The sequence below is a fragment of the Leishmania mexicana genome, chromosome 11 (assembly GCF_000234665.1).
Source record: "Leishmania mexicana MHOM/GT/2001/U1103 complete genome, chromosome 11".
NCBI classification, from domain to species: Eukaryota; Euglenozoa; class Kinetoplastea; order Trypanosomatida; family Trypanosomatidae; genus Leishmania; species Leishmania mexicana.
In genome coordinates, this window is record NC_018315.1 from 497,210 (window position 1) to 521,237 (window position 24,028).

General features: G+C 57.8%; 3 protein-coding genes and 1 pseudogene across 3 annotated transcripts in view, besides 1 other annotated feature; all 4 read left to right on the forward strand.

Annotated features, from left to right (window-relative positions):
* Positions 1 to 2,908, forward strand: part of LMXM_11_1250 (putative ATP-binding cassette protein subfamily A, member 4) — a gene marked incomplete at both ends in the record, with an annotated part of 6,289 nt that extends 3,381 nt beyond the window's left edge. Inside the window, one exon of the mRNA XM_003873041.1 lies at positions 1 to 2,908. Within this exon, the coding sequence (XP_003873090.1) occupies positions 1 to 2,908 (2,908 nt within the window).
* Positions 2,909 to 5,033: 2,125 nt separating this feature from the next.
* Positions 5,034 to 5,774, forward strand: LMXM_11_1260 (annotated as a pseudogene).
* Positions 5,034 to 5,774: a sequence feature.
* Positions 5,775 to 11,467: 5,693 nt separating this feature from the next.
* LMXM_11_1270 (putative ABC transporter) lies at positions 11,468 to 16,822 on the forward strand (the record flags this gene model as incomplete). Its single annotated transcript, XM_003873042.1, has 1 exon — positions 11,468 to 16,822. The coding sequence occupies one exon, from the start codon at positions 11,468 to 11,470 to the stop codon at positions 16,820 to 16,822; it is 5,355 nt and encodes a 1,784-aa protein (XP_003873091.1).
* Positions 16,823 to 22,714: 5,892 nt separating this feature from the next.
* Positions 22,715 to 23,725, forward strand: LMXM_11_1280 (putative tatD related deoxyribonuclease; the record flags this gene model as incomplete). The annotated part of the gene is made up of 1 exon (XM_003873043.1): positions 22,715 to 23,725. One exon carries the CDS (start codon positions 22,715 to 22,717, stop codon positions 23,723 to 23,725), a length of 1,011 nt encoding a protein of 336 aa, XP_003873092.1.
* Between the last annotated feature and the right edge of the window lie 303 nt (positions 23,726 to 24,028).

Genomic DNA, 24,028 nt, shown 5'->3' on the forward strand with positions numbered 1-24,028 from the left:
GCTGGGCGATTCCGTTGCCATCATGAGCCAGGGCCGCCTGCAGTGCGCGGGCAGCAACATGTTCCTGAAGGCCAGGCTCGGGGTTGGCTACGTGCTCACCCTCTCCGTCGTTGCCCATGTTGATCGGATGACCATTGCCGGCATGGTGAGGGAGCACGTGCCGTCAGCGACGCGGCTCGGGTCCGGCGCGGGGGAGATGGCCTTCCGGCTTCCCATGAAGACCAAGGCAGCGTTCCCCACCCTGCTCGCCGAGATCGAGAGCCGCGGCTCGCAGCTTGGCGTCAACGCCTACAGTGTCTCTGCCACGACGCTGGAGGAGATTTTCATTCAAATTGCGCAGCAGGAGGAGGCCAAGGAGGAGATGGAGCGGAAGCGGGAGCGTTTGACGGCGCCGTTCGCCGGGGAGACACGGGTGTGTGACTCGGCGTCTGTGGGCCCCTTTGAAAGCCACATGAGCGCGCTGGGCGACATCGGCACTGTGGATGCTGGCTACCAGGGACCACCGCGGCCGTCGGATGTGTGGAATGTCGGCCTCATTGCGAATGAGCTCAGTGTCCTGCACAGCCAGTTCAAGGCAATGCTGTGGAAGCGGCTCTGGAACGCCTTGCGCGACCGCCGGACGCAATTCTTCCAGATTGTGTGCCCGATGCTCTGTGTGCTGCTCGCAATGCTGCTCATGCTCATCAAGTTATTCCGGTACCCAGCCATCACGCTCTCCAGCGACCTATACGGCACAACGGTCGAGATCGACGTGGCTGGATGCGGGTCGGGGATGAACTTGAGCATACCGTTCTCGTCGAAAGCCGTTACGGTGCAGCCGCCATCCGCGACGTCCACGGCGACGCTTTCCTCCTACATGCTGGAAACGTACAACACTCACGTCGCGGAGCGGTACACCGGCATGGTGTGCTTCGAAGCGGTGAAGTTTCCGATGACGTTCAGGACGTTTAATAGGTCAGTGTCGTCCGTGATCTACAACACCTCGGGCCTGCACTCCAACGTGATTGGGCTCTACAATCTCTACAACGGCTACTACATGGCGCACCGCGGCAATAACGCCAGTGTGATGACCACCGTCGTCCAAGCGATTCCCAAGACGAAGACCGAGGTCGAAGTCCAGGACTCCATCTACGCCCTTATCATCTCCATCGTCATCATGATCCCGTTCACGTTCATTCCGTCCACGTTCGTGTCGTGGATTGTCAAGGAGCGGGAGTGCAAGGCGCGACATCTGCAGAACGTGTCGGGGCTCTACTTCTCCGTCTACTGGATCACAAACTTCTTGTTTGACATCTGCTGCTACGTGGTCACGATGCTCCTCATCCTCATCGTCTTCGCTATCTTCAGCCGCGATGAGTACATTGGCGAGAGGGCTGTCGGTGCCACCATCGTGCTGTTCCTCCTCTACGGCCTCTCCGGCGTGGCCATGGCGTACGCTGTGAGCTTCCTGTTCAAGGAGCACTCCACAGCTCAGAACGTCGTCATGCTCGCCAACTTTATCACCGGCTTCCTGCTGGTTATCTGCGTCTCGATGCTGTCTGTGTTCGAGTCGACAAAGAAGGTGGCTAAAGTCCTACCGTGGATCTTCCGCATTGTGCCGAGCTTCTGCGTCGGCGAAGGCATCGGCAACCTCGCGGCACTGAAGTTAGAGGAGCCGTTCGGTACAACAAAGACACCGTGGTCCATGTCCGTGGTAGGCTGGCCGTGCGTGTACATGGCGGTCGGGTTGCCTTTGTACGTCTTTGTCACCCTCTTCTTAGATCACCCCGGACGGCGGCAGCGGACGCAGCGGCTCTTCTACAACTCCAACGCGGAGCCGGAGGTTGTCCAGAACGAAGACGAGGACGTCGCGGCCGAGCGCAGAAGCGTGCTCGAGAGTGAGGCGCGGCAGAGAGACCTCGTACGCGTCGAGAACCTGAGCAAGGTGTACTCAAATGGCAAGGTGGCGGTGCGCAACATCACCTTCGGCGTCCGCCCCGGCGAGGTCTTCGGCTTCCTCGGCACGAGCGGCTCTGGTAAGACGACGACGATTTCGATACTTTGCCAGGAGATTCACCCGACAGCTGGCCGCGCGTCCATCTGCGGCAACGACATCGTGATGGAGAGCCGAGAAGCGCTGCGGTGCATCGGGTACTGCCCGCAGTTCGACGCATGCCTGGACCTGCTGACGGTGGAAGAGCACCTGGAGCTGTACGCGGGCGTGCGGGCCATCTCGTACAACTGTCGCAAGCGCGTGGTGGAGGGGCTACTGGCCTTGTGCGAGCTGACGAACTACAAGCATACCCTGGCGCACGCGCTTTCCGGTGTGAACCGGCGCAAGCTGTCTGTGGCCATATCCCTCATTGGAGGGCCGCGCGTGGTCTTCCTGGACGAGCCGTCTGCCGGCATGGACCCTGTGGCGCGGCGCGGGATGTGGACCGCAATTGAGGCCGTTGCCGACAACAGCACCGTTGTGCTGACGACACAAGACGTGGAGGAGGTGGAGGCGCTTGCGCATCGCGTGGCGATCATGGTGGACGGCACCCTGCGCTGCATCGGCGACAAGACTCACCTGAAGAACAAGTTCGGCACCGGCTTTGAGGTGAATGTGCGCATCCGTTCTGATGAGGAGGAGGTGAAAGAGGATATCCGAAGCTTCTTCAGAGAGAACTTCCCGGGATCCTCGCTGCGCGAGTACCGTGCGCACCGCCTCACCTTCGAGCTGCCCGCTGGCACGAAGCTGTCGAGGACATTGGGGCTTATGGAGGAGCACGTGTTGGCGGTGGGGGCGACGGGCTACAGCGTGTCGCAGACGTCGATCGAGCAGGTCTTCATGCAGATCAGCGAGGAGGCAGAGCGGCAGCGCGAGGCTGAGGAGGTGGAACAGCTTTCCCGGGCGACGAAGGGCTGCTGCACGTGCTGCTGCTAGCGCGGCAGTAGGTTTGGGAGACGAGAGGAAGGGAGATGCGGGGCTGCCGCGATCGTCTGCTGTGGTGGCGTGAGGGCGGGAGGGTGGGTGTGGGGAACAGCGGGAGAGAGACGCGGAGGCGAGGTCGTGCGTGTCTCCTGTGTTAGCTGGCATGCTGCCGGGACGCGACAACAACCCCAGGCGAGGCGGACGTCGAGGGTTACAGCGTACCTCTTCGGTTGAGCTTGCTCCGCCGAAGTGAGCGCGCAATGCCCTCTGGTCTCATCCTCGTTACACGGCGCCGATTCGTGAACGCCCCCCTCCCCTCCCCCACTGCCCTGGCCAGCCATGCGCAGCGCTCTCGCGCTTCCGTCTGCCCCTCCTGCCTGTGCATGATTGTGTTTTTCGCCTCGCGTCGAGTGAGGGTTGGGGGCGCTCCTCGTCGCTGTTCGCTTTTCGTGCCTTGCCCACGGCTCGCGCACTATGGGCCTCTCTCTACACACACACACACCTAGGTATCAGCGTACACACACGTGTATGTACATGTATACGTGCACGCACATGCATATCTGTATACATGTATATCATTCTATGTGTGTGTGTGTGTGGGGCGTCACTTGTTCTCGGCCTTTCCGCGGTTATGAGTGTCCTCCGCTTGTCGCGTTGGGTCGGCCGATTTCCGCCTTTCTTTTTTGTCTGCCTTCATCTATTTGTGCTTCGCCTATTATTTTGATGATCACGGCGCGCGCGCGTGCGTGTGTGCGTTTTATGCTTTCTGCCGACGTCTACACCTTCCCATCCTCGTCGTGGCTTGCCCATACAGAGTACGCACACGCACACACGCATCTATATATACATATGCCAATGCATATATGTTTATACACACACATGTATACGTGCATGTGTATGTGCGTGCGTGTGCTGCGGGCGCTGTGTGTTCTCCGTCTCTCTGGCAGCGGTGCTGTATCTTGTGCTGCGCGAGCTGAGTGTGGTCTGCCGATGGTGTCTCCTTACGCACCACCACCACCTCCTGTGCTCCGCTGAATTCCCGCTTCCTTCTCAGAGCATCAAACTGTGTGCGATGCACGCACGTGCATGGGCGCTGACTCCCTCCACCCTCTCGTGCCCGTTTCAGCGTAGGATTCTTGCTGTTCGCATGCAGACGCGAGAGAAAATATCACGGAAGTGTCTGATCTCAGACCAACAACGGACACGCCCCCGCATAGCAGGCCGCGAGCGCACAACGGTAGCTACATGTGTGACGTGCGGCAGTCCAGTAAAGGGGCAAAGGGCGCGAGCGGCGGCCTCTTGGGGCGGTGCGGCAGCCCGGCGACCAGGCCGATGGCGGAGAGTAGACAGGCGTGTGCAGCTCCCTTCCCTTCGCCGCACGCGTGCTTTTTAGCCTTTCCTATCCTTTGGCCCTTCGCTGTGGCTCACTGGTGGCGCTGCCCTTTGCCGCCGGTGCTGATTTTGCGCGATGCGTTGCACACTCGTTTGAGAGCCCCGCAGCCGCAGCACGAAGGGGCACGACCGCGCGCACCGGAAAAGGAGACCAGCGACACACAAGGCGCTGTGCCCGACCTGGGTCTTCCGAGCGACGTCCCCGCTTCAATGTTTGCCTCTCTCATTTCGTTTTTTGGCCATTCTTTTTTTCTCGCCTTTCCGACTGCTGCACTTCCCCGCGCCTGCCCGCATCGGCCCCCCTCCCTCCTCTCCGTACACCCCCGAAGCGAGCGCATGCAACGTGCTGGATCACTCCTCCAGCAGCCCTCCCGCCACCACGCAGCGTCACAGCGACGGTGGAGGCACCATCTCTCCTTCCACATTGTGCTGCGTGTGGTCAAGCGCTGCTCCGTGGCGGGCATCGTCCGCATGGACTGGGATGACGGCACAACCGCGGTGCTGCCGCGCCTTGCACGCGAACGGCGTCTACTCGCTTTCCTCCACCAGCGACGGTAGTGGAAGCTCCAGCGCCATGAGAAGAGTCATGCGCTGCCGGGGCAGACCGAATGCACGTCGAAGAGGGGACCACTCGCCAATGCTCTTCTTGCCTTCCCCTAGCCCTGTTGCTGCCTTCTCTGCGTCTGCCACGAGTGCATCCGCGCCGGCGGCGGGCTTGTGCATGCACTACGCGCTGATGCTGTGACCTGGACGCCGCTGTGCCGAGGGAGTGGGGCCCGCCGAAGCACCCGCTGCTCTTCGTAACGGAGCCGGTGCGGTGGTGCTGCGGGTCGAGCGCGCGCGTGCTGGATGGCGGCGCCGACGGGCGCTGTCGGACTACCTGCTGGATACGTGGTACGTGCACGACATACCGCGCTACGGCGCCGTGTCGTGCATCGATCGGAACGTGACGGCGCTGTTGAGATTTGCGGGTGAGTGGCGCGGCACGAACGTGAACGTGTTCCTGTACAACTCATCCTCGCACCACCAGGCCGGGCTGAACCTGGCGACGTACTACGACCTGTTCATCAAGTCCTTCCTCGGCATCGACGGTGCGTTCATGCGGTACGAGGTGGAGCTGTTCAGCGAGCCTGCCAGCCGGTCGCAGCTTGGCTTCATCTTCATTGGCGCGCTGGTGATGATCCCGCTTACGTTCCTGCCTGGACGAGCCGTCTGCCGGCATGGACCCTGTGGCGCGGCGCGGGATGTGGACTGCGATCCAGCGCGCCGCGGGGCACTGCTCCGTTGTGCTGACGACGCACCACCTGGAGGAGGTGGAGGCGCTTGCGGACGTTGTAGCGATCATGGTGCGCGGGTACGTGCGCTGCGTCGGCGACAAGGTGCACCTGAAGAACAAGTTCGGCAGCGTCTTCGAGGCGAGCGTGCGCCTTGCGTCGGCGAAGCACGCGGAGTGCTTTGTGTCGTTCATGCAGGCGGAGTTCCCTGACGCTGTGCGGAGCGAGGGCGATGGTCGGCGGTTCGTGTACCAGCTGCCGCGCGATCGCGGCTTCGGCGACGTGTTCCAGGCGTTCCAGGCAAACAAGGAGCAGCTGCGCATTACGGACTACAGTGTGTCGCAGATGCATATTGCACAGGTGCTCATGCTTATTATCGAATCATCCGCGCATATCGAGGCCCTAATGTTTGTTTGAATTCCGATGAGGTGCGAAGTGGGTTACGGTAACCAGTACGGAAGGGATAGCACTCGACTCGGCAACTGGGGTAGACGATCTCTTATTCGCACGTGTGCGTTGGCTGTCCGACACGGTTTAAGCATGTCGGTGCCTTCTGGGCATGTTTTGTTTCTTCATGAGTTTATCCACAGCGTGTATGCCTTTCTCGTTCTTATTTTGGTAAGTGTTTGTGGTATTGCCGGTGGCAGTCGAGTTGCTGTCCCAAACAACGCCGCGAAGCACTGCGCATTACCTGGGGACTGTGAATGGGGTCGTTGGGTACGTGTGCGACTGTGCTTTTTTGGGGGGAGGGGTGCGGGAGAGAGAGGCGTGAGCGTTGCCGCGTTCGAGCTCTCATTTGGTGTTTGTACGTTGTGTCTTGTATATCCCCATGCGCGTCCTGCGCGCTCAGCGGGGGGCTCTTCGTTCTTGATGCTTTCTGCACAGTTTTGCGCAACGCGTTCATGTAGCTCCACTTTTCCTCTTGGCGTGCCAAGACGGTGAAGAGAGGGCTGCCCTCACGTTTCCTTCCCTCCCCACGCACACACCACATGCATAGGTCTTGTGACCGGCGATGTAAGTGGTGCTTCTCATAGTGGGTCGCAGTTGCTGTATGCTCTTGCTGGCTTCCTTACTTTTTTTTCTGAATTATCAAAGTTTCTCCGTAATCTCTTCCCCTCCCCCCCGCGCTGCCTCTCCATGAAGCACTTTCTCTTCCCTCTTTCTCATGCTCTGGCCGTCCACGAAAAAGAACGAACGGGTGTCGCTCATCTGAAGAGGTCTACCGCTCCCCGCGCACTGCTTGCCCTCGCCCTCTCACACTATCCTCGCTTTGCCCTTCCTATTTTGCTTATCCGGGTCCTTGTGCGTCTCCCCATGCGGCTCTTTGCATCCTCTGTGTTTTGGTTGTGCTTCGTGATGTGGTGCTTCTCGGTGTGCGTTTCTTTGTCTCGAAGGGCAACAGGACGGGCGAGCACTGTGGAGACTTCAACAAAACAGCAACAAAGATATGGCATACGAGCCTCGTCACTTCCTCATCCGTGTACTGGGCGCACACGTGTATATGGATTCACGTTACTTCGTGGTGATGGCGGTGGGGGGGGGGGCGCTGTGATTGCTGATGCGTGCGCTGCCTCATGGCTCTTTGTTCTGTGGTGCTCCACTGACAGGATTGGGGGTGGGGGTGAAGACTTCCCTCTCGTCTCCCAGACGTTCTAACGAGCCGCCCCCCTCCCCCGCCCCTCCCGAAACGGTGCCAGTGATATGGACGACCTTTCCGTGGGATTTCTTTTGCTGCTTGTCTTCTGCGCGTTTGCGATGCGTGTCTTTCACGTGTGAACAGCTGGTCGTGCTTCTCTTTCACATATCTGTGCTTCTTCCCTGCTGCTTCCCCCCTTCGTCTTTCTTGCCTTTGTGTCCGTGATGTGTGTGTATGTGTCTGGATGTCGTGTGTGCTGCGGCTTCAGCTGTGCCCGATCGCATGTCTTTCATGTATTCGCCTTTGTTTATACCCCGCGCATGCCGACATCCTTTTCACTCTCCCTTTTTCTTGTTACCGAAATTCTTTTCTTTTGCCGAGCTGAGCGGCCTCAGAAGACGGCGTGCGGAGGTTGTCACTGTTGGGGGAGGGCGAAAGGGCAAGAGAAACAGCGAGAAAACAGCGAGCAGCGGCCTTATCCCGCTGCAACTCCTTCATGCGTTGTTGTGTACGTCTGCCTCTGTCTCTGTGTCTGTGCCACTGTACGTCGCACGGTCTCCTCGCATACGCCTTGTTCTCTGCTCTCTCCTCGGAGGAGCTCCACTAGCACATAATAATACGAGAAAAGCGGTGTGCTGAGGCGTTGATTGCGGATACATGCGCATACATGTGTGTGTATATATATATGCGCAAACATGTACACGGTAATGTATGTACTTGTGTGCATTTGTCAAGGTGTCTGAGTGTCTGCGCGTCAAGTTTTGTGCTCCACCACTTTGCAGACCTGCGACGTCGATGACCGCTTTTTAATTTTTTTTGTTTTCTTTTGGACCTCCGTTGTCGTCGCGATGTCTTGCCGTTTCTCTTCACCCTTCTCGTGCGTATGGGAGTAATCCAACCCCCGAAGCGAAACTGTGACGGCCGCCTCCATTTTTCTTTTTGTTTTACGTATACCCTTCTGTAGTGCTAACACACTGCTGCCATTACCGAGCGCGAATAAAGCAAGGGACGACGCACAACACATGACGACCTCTGAAGCAGAAGGTGCTCTCTGTCGCTCTCTCGTTGGCCGTTCTGCTTGCCGCACGTCTGCCGAAGTAGTACGCCCTCTGGCTTGTACGTGACTGTGTGCACTCTGCCCCTCTTTAATCTGTAGCGAGTTTCATGGACAGCCTGAGCCTTCATGGTGAGGAATAAAAGGAAGAGAGGTGAGAGCTCACCTACACAGGAGTACAGGCACATATGGGCCCTTGCGTGCTGCTGCTGCTGCGTAGACTGACACAGCACTCTTGACGGCACAGGAACACGAAAAAAGAATCACAGAAGTATTGCGCACAAGAGTTCCTCACACAGAGAAAGCACACAAAGGTGCGTGCGTGTGGGTGTGCCGTTCGGCACCGCGAAGCCTCTTTCTTTTTACTTGCGCTGCACGGCGTCTTCGGCGCCATCCGCGCGAACAGGAGGGGTCGAGCTCGTATCAGAGAAGCAGAAGAGGCTGACCGACACACACACACACACACACACACACACACACACACAAGGCTCTACAGCTCTCTTTTTTCTTGCTATTTTTTCTTCGCTTGCTCCTTTTTCACGCTTAAGCTTTCGTTTCGCCTTGCTGCTCGCATGCTGTCCGCCACGCAATGCTGCGTCCCCATCGTGTGAATGGAGGCCGAAAGCGAAACCAAAAGCCGGAATGGATCATACTCCATATGCTATCGCCGTTATTCCGTCATCACTTGTTCCCGCGCCTTGCGTTATTATGATGATTGTAATTTTGTTTGTGCTTGCCGGTGCCGGCGAATGCTCTACGCTTTTTTCCCCTGTTGCCTTTCTCGTGCTGCCCGTTCATGGATCGGACATATTCTCTCGCCGAGTCGCACACGTCTGTTACTCGGGCCGCCGCTCTCTGCGCCCCTACTCGTATCATACATAGGCGACTGCGGGCAGGCTGGACTTCTTTTTTTGTGTTTACGCGAATCACGGCTTGTGTTTTACTTGCGTCTGGTAGGGTGTGCTCTGTGCTGACCTTTTGTGTTCTTGCTGATGATGTGTGCTTCCATGTGTCGGCGTGGTGGCTGAATGTGTGTGTATCTCTCGCAGGCGCGTCAACTGTCGCTTCAAAACCTTTTTCCGGAAGTTTTACGTGTCTATGCGCTTCTCTTTCTCGTCCCGAGCTCGTTGTCGGGGCGTGCAGGAGTTGTGACCCTCGTGCCTCAGGGGGTATGTGATTGCTTGCATGTGCACATGGGCGTGTTGCGACAGCATTCTCGCTTCACGCACGGGCATGACTCTGGGGTAGGCGGTGGAGGAAGGGCGTTGTTGCACCCTTCGCGCTGCTTTTCTTTTTTTGCACAGTCATGCCGGCGGTGGGCACCGCAGAAGTGGGGCGCTACCACTTCTTCGGCTGCGTCTAGTGGCGGATCATTCTTCTTTCCACTCGTACCGTGTTCAAAGAACTGCCTTCTTCGATTGCGGCCACTTCCTCCCCTCCTCTCCCCCGTCCCCCCGGGCCACTCACCGCTCAGATGCAAGCATGCACCACGACACGCCGTGATGTAGGAGTGGCGCACGTTAATCCTCCGCTTTTGCCGTCTGTGTGCATGCTTGCGCTTCCTGTACTTATTTCTTTGTTGGTTTACTCGTCTCATGTGACTTCCATGCTGCTTTCTGTGTTGTTTGTTTTCGCCTTTAGATCTCGGTTGCACGATGTGCGGGCACCGCACAACCATCATGTGATTGTGACATCCGCGTGCATCGTGGAACGTAAGCGTGCCCATTGTCTACGCTGTGGCGGTCCCTTCTCCTCTCGTGGGTTTGTGACTGGTGCGGTGTTTCGCTCTTCCGTCTTCCTTCTCATCTTGATCTGCTCCCGCGTTATCGCCTTGTGTGTCGCTTCTGGTAACGCATGTGCGTGTGTCTTTTCAGGTGCTTCGCGGTTGTGCTTCCTGTTGTGGTTCGCTGCCCACCCGTCCTTCGTCTTTCTCCGCGTCCCTGTGCAATACCGCACGCGCGTGCGCGTGTGTGGCGGTGCCGCAATTTCGCTTTATTTTTTCTTCTGAAGTTTAGTCCCTCCTGCTACGAGACGCGCGTGGCAGCGGGGAATCTATGCAGGGTTCCCCTCAGCATGCTCGTATATCTTTGTCTCGGAGGTGTGGCACGTGGTTGTTGTAGCGATCAACAGGGGTTGCTTATCACTTGCCTCTCTCTAGGCAGCTGCCCCTTCCCCCACCCTCTCCACAGCTTCCTCTCGTCTTATCTCCTGACAGTCCACTGGCATGGCAGTTTTGTGCGCTGCGGAGTTAATTGAAAACAAACATCATTAGTGGAACCAAAGCGTGGGGGTGATCTGCGCGACATACCAGATACGGTGAGTGTGTGTGGTGTGGTGGTCAGCCATCCGCAGCTGATGCCGCCCGAGCTCATGTGTAGGGGCGAGGGAGGTGGTGCGGTGTGCTTCTCGTCACTTTCTCCTCCCTCCCACGTCGTCTCTCTCCTCTTTGACCACTTTCTCGGCTGTTTTCGCGCGGAGGCTTGCTCCTCAAACGGACTCTGCCGGGATGCACCGCTGTGCGTCTGTCTCGCCGTCCCCCAACCCCTTTCTCCATCCCGCCACTATCCATGGCCATACTGATTCTCTCCCGCGTTTTCTATTCTCAACATTTTTTTCTCGTCTCTCGTCATTCCTTCGCGACTTCCTTGCAAGGCACATGTTTCACCTGGGACGTCGCCGTCACCCTGAACTGTCGCTGCTTGTTATCTTGTTGTTGGCTCTCTCTTGTCTCTGTCTTGTAGAGCGTCGACCATTATCCGAAGCATACGCCCGGGATTCCCTGTCCCGCCGTCGCTTCAATCAGCGAGAAAGTCGACGACTGCGCAGAAGGGAGCGGCGGCAGCTCACTGTGTCGCGTGCGTGCGTGTAGTCACCTTAGGCATGCGAGGCGCATCTTGCCACCACCGCCCCGACCGTTAGCCACGCACAAACGTTCCAGAGCCCTCATTGCCGTGATTTCTGTTGGCTGGTCTCACCGCCTTCGGTATTTTTCTTTTTCACTCTTCTTGCCGGCTATCAATACACTCCGGTGTTGCCGTGGCTCTTGTTTGTGTCCCGTCCAGCGCGTCAGCCGCACCACCACTTCCTCCTCGCTCCCTCCCTCTGCAGAAGTCCCGAGTGCGCTGATCACAGCTCGCAGGGGGCACACATACTTTGGCTCATCACTTCTCCTCTCATTCGCTTCATCTTGTGTTCAAGCGCACCGAACACCGATAATGGCTCGCACATCGTGGAGCTCGAGCTCTACCGGCTCCGCCAGTTCTGGCAGCGATGACAGCTACTGCCGCAGTGAGGCAGCCAAGGGAGGCAGTTTCATGGATCAGCTGCTGGCGATCCTCTACCGCACGCTCCGTCAGACGCTGCGCACCAAGGCGATTTTGTTCATGGAGATCGTTCTGCCACTGATGTTCATCGTCATCACGCTCATTTTGTGGCTCGTGTGGTTGCCTTTCCAAGGCCGTTCGAAGCAGTTCATCGACTACACGCCCTATGCGTCCTCTGCGGCCACGCTGCACAAACAGCTCACTTGCTTCAACAGCTCGAATGGCGAGCCGATTCCTGGGCTGTGTGACTGCGACTGGATTTCTATACTCAGCAACTACAGCGTCTTGTGCGCCGGCGACTACGACACGATCCCGTACAAGAACCTCTGTTATGTCGACCTCCCCTTTGACTTCAGCGACTTCAAAGTCAACGGCTACGCAGTTGGGAACATTACGGGGGCCAACAAGCTGGTGCAGGTGTGGATCAACTCGTATAACACGAGCCTGTTTGTGATCCCAACGCTGGATGAGGTGATCCTCTTCCACTGGCTGGCTCGGATTAGCAGGCCAAAAACGAAGGGCGATGCCAGCCTCCTCTCCGCTGGCATCGCGGCTGGTTTGATGCCCAACTCGAAGCAGTCTTCTGTTTTGTGCTCCGGTGTCCTGTACTTCGTCGGCAGTGCAGCGCAGGTGGACCCGCTGCTCGACTACTTCCGAAAGGAGTCGGTGCTCTTCGACAAGGTGTACGGCGGCACCTACGCAACCGTGGCAGAGGCGGAGGCCAAGGTACGCGCTACGGAATGGAATTGGGCCATCATCGAACTGAACGGCTTCGATGCGAGCACGTTTGATGTGAGCATCCGCATGAACTCGACCGCGCTGCCGACGTTTGCCCTTCCGTACGACAAGAGCTATGGCGGCGGCTTCTACAACAGTCGCGCCGACCTCTACGCCGTCGCCGGGTTTCTGTCGATTCAGCAGATCATCTCGGAATACTACCTGAAGCTGGTAGTCGGGAGCGCCGCCACTGGCACAGATTTACCGCTGGACCACTACATGGCTGTCGCTGGTTATGCCAGTTTCATCACGCAGCCTCTCCTCACCACTGCCAATATCTTGCTGCCGCTCATCTTCGTCATGGCGTACCTCTACCCCGTCTCCCAGTTCACAAAGCGTATTGTGCTGGAGAAGGAGCTGCGGATCCGCGAGGCGATGCAGATCATGGGGCTCGGCAACGCCCCGATCTACATTTCGTGGTACCTCACCTTCTTCTTGCCGAACTTCTTTGTCACGATTGTCACCCTGGTCGTGATTCGTATGACGTACATCACAATCACGAACATACTCATCCTGTTCCTGGTGTACTACATCTACCTCGTCACCTGCGTACCGCTGGCCGGCTTTTACTCTGCCTTCTTCAGTAAGGCTCGCCTCGCCTCTTTGCTGACGCCGCTCATCTACTTCGTGTTCGCCATGCCCGCCTTCGCGATCCAGAGCGCCAATACGGCAATCATAACTGCCTTTTGCATCTTCCCGCCCACCGCCTACGCCGTCACGATGCTCGGCATTATTGATCACGAGATAGCCGGCGGCTTTGCGGGAGCCAGTTGGCACGACGTCCTCGACACGCCGCCGGTGTATCTGGCCATCATGATGATGGGCGTGGACTTTGTCTTCTTCAATCTGCTTATGCTGTACCTCGACAACGTTATGCCGAAAGACTGGGGTACGCGCAAGCACCCGCTCTTCTTCATCATTGACCCCGTTATGTGGTGCTTCAACTCTAAGCACAAGCGCCTCGAAGGCGGCGCGGACGGGCGCGCGGAGAACGGCGTGTTTGAGGACGTCGACGGTGACGACGACGCGGTGGTGTTGGACGGGCTGCGCAAGGAGTACTCGCGCGGCGGCAAGACGTTCGTTGCGGTGAACAACCTGTACTGGGGGATGCGCGAGGGCGAGATCTCTGTGCTGCTGGGGCACAACGGCGCCGGCAAGACGACGGTGCTGAACATGATGACGGGGATGGTGGAGCCGGACGCGGGCGACTGCTACGTCTACGGCTACTCTGTCCGAAACGAGCTAGAGAGGGTGCGGCAGCAGATCGGGTACTGCCCGCAGCACAACATCCTGTGGGGCGAGCTGACGTGCCGCGACCACCTCGAGTTCTTTGGGCGGATCAAGGGGCTGCGCGGGTGGGAGCTGGAGAATGCGGTTTGCCGGATGTTGCACGAGACGGACCTGCTGGAGAAGATGGACCAGCCCGCGAAGAGCCTGTCGGGTGGTCAGAGGCGCAAGCTGTCGGTCTCCATCGCCTTTGTGACTTGCAGTCGCCTCATCTTCCTGGACGAGCCCACGGCTGGCATGGATGTGGGTGCGCGCCGATACACGTGGGAGCTGCTGCGACGCATGTCCGCTCATCACACCATTTTCCTGACGACGCACTACATGGACGAGGCGGATCTGCTGGGACACAAGATCGGGATCATGAGCCAGGGGCGGTTGAAGTGCTCTGGCAGCAACATGCTCCTGAAGAGTCGCCTCGGGTTCGGGTACAGCATTACGATGTCCCTCTGTGACGGCGCTTCCGTGAAGGTAATCTCGACGCTGGTGCAGTCATCGGTGGACGGTGCCCAGGAGGTTGGGGTGAACGGGTGTGAGGTGATGTACCGACTGCCCAACGAGTGTGTCCAACAGTTTCCGGAGTTCCTGGATCGACTGGAGGTGGTGAAAGACGAGCTCGGCGTTCGCGGCTACTCGCTGTCGGCGACGACGCTAGAAGAGATATTTCTTCGTGTGTCCAACGAGGACATCGAGCGGGAGCGCGAAGAAGATCCTCTTATGCAGCTGGACCAAGATAGTATCGCTGCGCAGGAGAGTTGCATATGGAGCTGTGAGATAGTGGAGGGGCGCAAGGCGATGCTGTGGTCGCAGTTCAAGGCGATGATGGCGAAGCGCATGTGGAATGGCACGCGAGACCGCAAGATGCAGTTTTTCCAGGTGGTATGCCCGGTGATTTGCATCCTTATTGCCATGCTGCTCTCGCTCATCTCCCTCAACGGCCCCGACTCCATAACGCTGAACAAGGAAATCTACCCCGGCGAGGTTCTGATGGAGATGAACGGGTGCGATGAGCTTCTCGGCCCCAACGCATCCTTCGACAACTTCACTGTGCGGCACCAAAAATACATGAATGCGCTGAACTTGTCCATCTACATGGTCGACACGTTTCTCTCTCAGCCGACGTTGCGCGTCGAGGGGCTCGTGTGCCGAGATCTGGCCTGGGCAAACGCAGTGAAGGCACCGAACAACGTGATCCATATACTGAACTCGTCCACCTATCACCAGGCACCCATCTCCCTGAACTCCATCTACCAGGGGCTCTACAGGAAGTATACGGGCAAAGATGCGCGCTTTAAGCTGGTGGCTGGAACGATACCGCGCACCAAGAGAGAGAAGGTGACGCAGGACGCGCTTAAGACGATCCTCATGGGCGCGATTATCATGATCCCGTTCACGTTCCTGCCGTCAAACGTGGTGGCGTGGGTGGTGAAGGAGCGCGAGTGCAAGGCGCGGCATCTGCAGAACGTCTCGGGGCTGAACTTTTACATCTACTGGCTCACGAATTTTCTCTTCGACACGGTTGCCTACATGATGACGCTCAGTTTGGTGCTGCTCATCTTCCTAATGTTCAACCGCGAGGAGTACGTGGCCAAGGACCGTATCGGCGCCGTGTTCGTCCTCTTCTTCATCTACGGTCTCTCGAGCACTACCACGGGGTACGTGTGCAGCTTCTTCTTCGACGAGCACTCCAACGCGCAGATGATCGTGATGGCCGTCAGCTTTGTCTCCGGGTTTCTTCTCGTCATGATCGTGTACATCATGTCTCTGCTCTCACAGACCATGGTGGCGGCTGACATTCTGAAGTGGATCACTCGCATTGTGCCGAGCTTTGCCATTGGCGAGGGTATCATCAATTTGGCGATGCTGACGCAGCGGCAGGCGATCGTAGGTGACGTGACGGCGTGGTCAATGGACACGATCGGGTGGGCGTGCGTGTACATGTCAGTCGAGTTCCCGTTGTTTTTCGCGATCACCCTCTGGATCGACCACCCGCGGCGGCGCATGTGGGGGCAGCGCAATAACTACGACGTCGACGCCGCTCCGCAGACGGTGTCGGAAGAGGACTCCGACGTTGAGAAGACGCGTGAGAAAGTGTATGAAGAGGAGGCTGAAGGGGTCAACGACGACATGGTGCGCGTGGTGGACCTGCGCAAGGTGTACCCCAACGGCAAGGTGGCAGTGCGCAACGTCACCTTCTTCGTGACCCCCGGCGAGGTGTTCGGCTTCCTCGGCACGAATGGCGCTGGTAAGACGACAACGATTTCGATGCTTTGCCAGGAGTTCATTCCCACAAGCGGCAACGTCTATGTGTGCGGGTACGACATCGTGACGGAGAGCGAGCAGGCGCTACAGTGCATCGGGTACTGCCCGCAGTTCGACGCGACGCTGGACCTGTTGACGGTGGAAGAGCACCTGGAGCTGTACGCGGGCATCCGCGGCATCCTCTACGAGCAGCGTGACGTTGTCATTGACGCCTTGCTGCGCATGTGCGAACTCTCTACGTATCGCTATACCCTGTCCTCGGAGCTGTCCGGCGGCAATCGGCGCAAGCTGTCTGTGGCCATATCCCTCATTGGAGGGCCGCGCGTGGTCTTCCTGGACGAGCCGTCTGCCGGCATGGACCCTGTGGCGCGGCGCGGACTCTGGAACGCGATCCAGAAGGTTTCTCAGAACAGCTCCGTTGTGCTGACGACGCACCACCTGGAGGAGGTGGAGGCGCTTGCGCATCGCGTGGCGATCATGGTGGACGGCACCCTGCGCTGCATCGGCGACAAGACTCACCTGAAGAACAAGTTCGGCACCGGCTTTGAAATGAGCATTCGTGTGCGTGCAGACGACGACATGGCGAATGTGCACAGGTGGGTGAAGACACGGTTCCCCGAGGCGACGATGAACGAGTTCAAGGGGCAACGATTTGTCTACACGTTGCCGGCGAACGTTGCCCTCTCGGATGTCTTTCGTCTCTTGCAACAGGAAAAGGAGATGCTGCACATCACAGACTACACCGTGTCGCAAACCTCAATCGAGCAGGTCTTCTTGAAGATCAGCGGAGAACTGGAGGAGGCAACCGCTTTTCGGTACACGCTTGAGGACACCCTCGCGCTGTCAAGTAAGAAGAGCGCCTTGACGGATGCCGCGAGTTTAGACCCGGTAACTCGCAACTTGTCTCTCGGCAGGTTGAGATAGACCATTCGGTGTTGCGTGACGGCGGCGGGGATCATGGACGGCGAGAGTAGAGGAAAATAAGGCGCGTCCGCGAAAGCGGGTCGTCTTCAGTTGGTGTATGCCCGACGCTTTCCAGCATGAGGGTGCCCGCGCCCCCCTCCTCTCTTTCGCCTGGAACTGATTGTTGCGTTGTAGGACACATCGCCTGCTGTGTGTCGTTTATAGATGACTCTGGCGGGGGTGCGCTTACTACATTTGTGTCCCCGATGTGCCCGAAAGGAGAGAAGGCAGGTGCCCCCTGTTTGCCAGCCTGCATGATGCTTCGATTTCTGCCCACCACCCCTCCACTTCGCGTTGCTCTTGTCGCTTCGTCTGGGATGAAGTGCATTGGAACGTTGCGTTGGCATGTGCATACTCGTTTTTTTAAATTCTTTCGTTCCTCTCTCCCGTTGTGAGGCTGTGCCTCCGCATCACGGTGATCGCTGTGTGTGTGGGGGGGGGGCGGAGGGGGCTCTTCCGTTTCTCTTGCGCGTGAGCGTATGTGTGTATGTGTTTCATTTCGTCGTTCACTTCTTCATATTTTCTTGTGAGTAGCGGATCAACGCTACGGTGTGCGTGTGGTTCCCATGTCGCTGCTTTGGTGGACCACCTCACATCGGCCGTGCCTCTACTTGCACATGTGCAATTCCGTGTGGTGTACTCGCCTTGTCATCTTTTTTTTTTACTCTCTTGTCCTCCCCCTCGCGCTTCACCATCGACTGCCCATCACACATTCTGTCTCCCGCAGACTCAGTCTTTTTCGAAGGGCAGGCACGTGCGACTCACGCATCATGTCACGCGGTGATGGAGCCTCATGTCACCACATACACACGTATTCACGTCTTTGCTTACGCGCGCCGTTGAGGTGCACCTTCCTTTTATGCTCTCCTACCCACCCTTTGCTTGTCTTTTGTACTGATCTTGTACGGGTGTTTTCTGTGAGGGGTACCGCTAGCGGCGGTCACGGCCCAGACGATCGCTCTCCTCTCAGGTGATTGCCATTGATTTCTCGGTTGCGCTTTCGCCTGTCATGCCGCCTCCAGCCGCATCCCTCACTACCATGGATGCACTTCCGCATACAAATCGCATTTTGTTTTTTCCCTTTTCTTTGCGTTTTACTCATCGCTGTCTGTCTTACTTTTGTGTGTGTTATGTTTTATCTTCTCCTCTTTCCTCTTTTCTCTCCGACCGCGTCTAACTCCCGTGTCGGGTGTTTCCCTCACCACTTTGTTGTGGAGAAGGCGAGGGGATGTCGGCACACACCTCAGCGACGCCCAGGGACGGTCAAACCACCACCACCGTCGGTGTGCACTGATGTGTAGAGGAGGATTATGTGTGTATCCGTGTCTTCGTACGTCTTCACGCGGGCGCGTACGTGCTCGCCCCCTTTTTTTGCCGTGCTTGGCATAAACCAACCTGTCACAGTGCTGCCCTCCCCTCCACCATGTAATCCTTCGTCACAGCGCACAGTGTGGCTGAGTCTCTCCTCGTGACCTACCCCTTCTTGCTGTCTTTTCTTGTGTCTCTGCACCGTCGTCAGAGCTCTGCCTCTTTGTCCTTTCCCTCCTCGCTTTCTCTCTTGCTGTTGTATTCGCCTTTTCTTTACGCCTTCGCCCCCCCCCCGTTGTGTGCGCATGCTGTGCCTCCCGTGGTTGTGCGTTGCAATTTGTGATTTCTATAGGCTTGTCGACGGTGCGAGTGCACTCACCGAGTCTGCGGCACCTCGAGTCATCCCTGATAGAGAGGGAGCACCAGACTCAGGAGGCTGAGGAACGTGTCGGTGAGCTTGGTAAAGGGAAGTCAGCACCGCTGCCCGTCTCTCCTCCATTTCTCTTGCCAACATGTGAACAGCTCGCCAATGTTACTATTCTCCTCTGCTTTCTTCTGGATCAGGGCCACGCCTTCTATGCTCCTTGCCTTCTGATCTATTCTTTTTCTCCGTCGCCTTGCGTGCGCACATTCACAGATATCAATGCGTACACCCACGGACGACCGTAAATGAGCACAGAGAGAGGGAGACAGACCAACAGGCAGACAGAGACAGAGGGAGTGTGAGAAGCGGTCACACCGACCGGGTACGACTCTGAGTGTGTGCGCATGCGCAGTCTTTTTTAAATCACGCCTGCTGAAAACGGCAGCGGCGGAGGAGAGGTCTCTCACCGCTCGCCGTCGCCATCCCTTCTGCCAACCCGCGCACACAGACGTGGTAGGGCACTAGAGCTTCCGCACGAGTAGGATCGGGTCGTGGATGCTGCTGACGCGTTGTTGCTCTACCTGCTTTGTCGTGACCCAGCATTGCCCCCCCCCTCTCTTGGTTTATACATGCCTACGACTCCTCTCTCATGTGTAGAGCCGACCGCACGTGACAGTCCCCTTGGCGTACTACTCTTCCTCCTCCTCTTGTGCGCATTCGTGCGATCGGCTTTCTTCTGTTGTTCAGCGCTTGTCGATTTTTTTTGTTTCTTGCAGTTTGTGTGTACAATTTTGTCGTGTTGTTGGCCGCTCGGACTCTATGGGTATTGCTGCTGTGGTGGTTGGTCCGGCGTCTCTCTCTGTCTCCGTCATCTTTGCCTGCTCCACGTCGCGGACCCTTCCGAGTCGCCGTCTCGCCGCTCTCCTGCTGTCTGCTGCTCAGATATCTTGGCATCTGTAGTCTTGCTTGGCTTTCACGCGTGTGTGCTCGCTTACAACTGCGCAGCAACACTAGCGGACAGTGGCCTTCGCCAATCTTGTCTTTGGGTGCCGGGGGACAAATAGCTGACGTCCCCAGCTAGCTCCCTGCGGCTATCTGCGAGGGACCGGTTCAGGGGTATTCGTGGGCTCTGGAGACGCGCTCGAAAAAAAGAGAATGGCTTGTCATTGACCAACACCAGGACCACGCGAAGCCAGGGGGAGGAGGGTGAGGGTGGGGGACGAGAAGAGGCGTCGTCAGCCGAGCATATTCGATCGCTTGAGGGAAGACGGGGCGCATTCTCCTCAGAGCTCTGACGCCTGACGTGTTCGCACAGCGGGTGTGTGGCGCTGGGGAGGGTCTCTTTCTCACTCGTATCCGTGGAACTCCAAGCAGGTCCCGCGCTGAGGCCTAACAGGTCACGGATCCATGGAGCAAGGCCAGGGAAGGCACACAGGCCACTTCGTGAAGGAAAGCGAATGCCGTGACGTTCCCTCGACTCGCGAGTGCCAGGACAGGCCAGAACGTTCTCGGGTGTTGCTAAACAGCGCAGTTTTCTGAAGCACAGAGGGGCAGGAGGATGATAGTGGCCGCAGAGACTTTCCACGTCGTGCCCTACACGTGCTGTGTTGTCAAACAAAACTGCGAGGTAACGCTGAAGAAGTTTTCATACGCACTTACACCGACATGTACGCAGATAAAAGGAAAATAAGGAAACGAGGCAAGGTGAAGAAACGCCCGAGAGGTACGATGTCTTGTCGCCTCCTCGTCGGTCAGTGATTACATTCTTGCAACGCCACTACTGGTGCCGTGGGCGGCAACGTTTTTCCTTTTCAGCATGTGAATTTCGAGCTACTGATGATCCTTTGCTTGCAGCTTGGGTTTTGTAGTTGCGTGGCAACCCTGCGACAGCGACATCGCCTCTCACCGTCAGCGGGTGGTCCGTCACTCATGAAGATTGCCCGGGAGCCTTACCACGGTGTTTCTCCTCTGCCCATCTCTGTGCTTGACGGGCCATCTCCTGTGTCCCAGTCGTCCCTACTCTGCCGCCTCCCGCTGTGATTCGCTTGGAGATTCTCTGTCCATCTGTGTTTACGAGTGTAAGGAAGGGCGGCAGAGGTGTCATTGCACTGGGGACTATGCGCTGCTCTCACCTGTTGCTGGGCGGTGACGGGTCCTCGTATTTTGGTTCCCGTATCTGCTGGTCTGCCATCGTGCACACTCCGTCCATGCTAGCATTCTGTGAAGGGTTATCCACCACGAAGGCACCCCTTTTCTTTTCTGGTCCTCTGTCTGTGCACAGGTGTGTTGCACATGAACCTCTCTGTGCGTTGTCCGCGTGAGTCCCCGCGCACACTTGCGCTCTTTGCATCTTTGTGTGTGCTCAGCTTTGATTTTGTGCTTCCTAAGGTGTTTGTGCTCCGCATTGTGTTGCGCGGGGTTTGTCTCTGAGGGCGTGCTCCAACCCGTGCTCGGTATCGACTGTTCGGGTCCTTTTTTCCGTCGCGCCGTACGTAACCTCCTGTCAACGGGGACCGTACGTCAGCGTGGCACCAGCGCCCAGTCCACACACTGCACTCTCTGACCGAGGAAGCCAAGCAGCCCCCCTATCCCTGACGATGCCGAACCCGCGTCTGGCCGTCAGAAGGTCAGATGCCTACGACGCAGCGCAGTGAGAGCGATGGACCCCTGCTGACGTCTGCGATCAGCTTCTGGACGGCGTGGCGTCGGAGCGATCTGCGACAGCGTGAGCATGCATGACCCATCCATATGATGAGGCAAGAGTGCTCGCGCGACTCGAACGCACCCCACCCCCATCCCGGCCCTCAATGGCCCAGTGGTGCGGGGAGCCTGAGGCCACCCCGCGGACGACGCACGAGGCGGCGAGCAGCATGATGGAAGCGGCTGCGAGGCGACCTGTAGAGCGCGGGGTGGGTGGAGTTGGGGGCAGTGGGCCGTTCTCTCCGATGGCTGGGCTGGCGCGTTGCTGTAGCGCAGGTGCGTCTACGGCTGCTTCGCACAGCACGATGGGGGGGGTCTGTGTAGCAGGCCAGGGAGGAGGAGGGGGCAGCTTGCAGTGGAGTACTGACCTCCTGTTGTATGACAGAGAATGGACACGCTGAAAAGAAACCGAGAGGAAAAAGGTTGCATGTTTCGTTTCTGTGGTGTGTGGACAGGGGTGCGTGTGCACGCGTGTGAGCACGGCACCACCTCAAGCCCGACAATCCTCTCTGTTGCTGTTTTCTCGTTCAATGTACTTTTCTGTCGTTGTTTGGCGTACGTGTCCGTGAGTGGTTCTGCCCTGCGTAGCGGTGCCGGCACCCTACTTGTGTTCCCCATCCTCCTTCGCCCTCTTACTTTCCGCTGAGCTCGTCTACGCGAGTGCGGGTATATGCATCCGGCTCTCCCTCTCTTTCCGTGCCGTCCGAAGTTCTCTCTCTCGTTGTCTGGGGCGCCTGTGTTGCACGTTTCTTGAAGGCACACAAGCGAAACACAAAAAACCCGCGCATCGCTCACTTGCGCCCGCATTGGTGCAGACGGAAGAGGGGTCATAATCCGAGCCTGAGCGGTGGAGGAATGCCGCGGACACCTCTTCTCTTGCTCGACAGCACTGGCAACGGAAGTGCGCCGTGGAAGCGCGCTTTGCGTGTGTCTGTCTGTCTGCGTTTTGCCCCTCGACTGGTGCTTCTCGTGCCTCGCCTTGTCGTGTTCTATCACATTCTGCTCCTGGGGCCGCAGTCGGGTGGTGGCGGGGGTGGGGCGAGGTTGAAGTACTCTTCGCTTATGTTTTGCGCATTGTCTTCAAGACGAGTCGCTGTCAAGGTTACTGCCATGGGTCCCGCACAGACGCACGTTGGCACTCCTGCTTGCCACTGCGTCTTTGCGCGATACACGTCAGTGCTTCCGTCTCCTGCCTAACCTCTTCCTTTGTCTCTCTGCACTTGGTGCCTGCCGGTGCCCTCCTTTTGCTTTCCTCGTGGCTGACCGTGGGCAAGCGCGAGTAACGCACGTGGCTTCCTTGCCGGAATTGCCTCGTGTCTTGTCTCTCTTTGCGCGCCACGTGCATGCCGAGGGGCGGCCGGTGTTAGCGCAACGAGAGGCGGGCGCCACCGGATGTGTTGCATCGCCATCCGTACACATCACCGCATAACACAGCAAGTGCGCGCCTTTCACTTCTACTCCTTTCACTATCCACCCGCGCGATGACGAAGCTGCCGCAGAGCTGTGCTCAGTGGAGGCTCATCGACATTGGTTTGAACCTCACAGATCACATGTACAAGGGGGTGTACAATGGACGCCAACAGCACACCTCAGATATCGAGTCGATACTGCAGCGCGCTGTGGAGGTTGGCGTGCACGGTCTCCTCTTAACAGGTGGCAACTTGAAGGAGAGCAAGGCTGTGATCGACATGTGCGCCAGCTATACCTCCGACACGCTGCAGTGTTTCTGCACAGTCGGTTGTCACCCGACGCGGTGCCAAGAGTTTGTCGACGATCCAGACGGTTACCTTAAGGCCCTTGATGACCTCATCTGCAAGCACTCCGTCCATGTCGGCGGCTGCATCGCGGCGGTGGGGGAGATTGGTCTTGACTACGACCGTCTGTCCTTCTGCCCGAAGAAAATTCAGAAGGAGTACTTCGAAAAGCAACTCGTGATGGCGAAGCGGCATCGCCTGCCACTGTTCCTCCACGAACGCAACACAGGCGGTGACTTCAAGACACTGCTCGAGCCGCATCTTCCCGAGCTCGCTGGTGGCGTCGTTCATAGCTTCACCGGCAGCCGGGCGGAGCTGCAGGAGTACCTGGATGCCAACCTGTACATTGGCGTGAACGGGTGTAGTCTCAAGACGGCGGAGAACCTCGAGACGGTCAGGGCGATTCCACTCGATCGACTGATGCTGGAAACCGACGCACCGTGGTGCGAGCTCAAGGGCACACACGCTTCGAAAGCACTCTTGACGGCTGCGGCGACGCGCGCCTCTTCGCAGCAGAGCGTGTCAGAAGCCATCCTCACCGCGTTTTCGACGTGCCGCAAGGACAAGTTTAAAGAAGGGTGTGTCGTGAAGGGGCGCAATGAACCGTGCGCGATTGTGCAGGTACTCGAGGTAGTGTACGAGCTGCACCGCGAGGAGGTGTCCTCTATGGAGCAGCTGGCTGAGGTGGTTCTGGCGACCACGCGAAAGCTGTTCCCCTTTGCGGCATCTGTGGTGTGAGCCACGCGGCAACGCTCCCCGTAAGCATCCCACTCTCTCTTTGTATCTCTGTGTTTCGGTCCCTACGCGGGCACAACACTCGCAAGCGGATCTGCGTGTGCTTTGCACCAGCGGGCTCGTGCGTCTTTTTGCCCACAAGTCTACCATGCCTTTTGTGCTCACATACAGGCAAGCACACATGCACACCCGAAACACATGGCGGGCACCGAGTCGCGCAGCTTCGTATCGAGCAGTGCACATGTCAGGAGAGGCACGCGGGGAACTCTCCGCATGTGCAAACGCTAACGTCGCGCTTTTGATTTT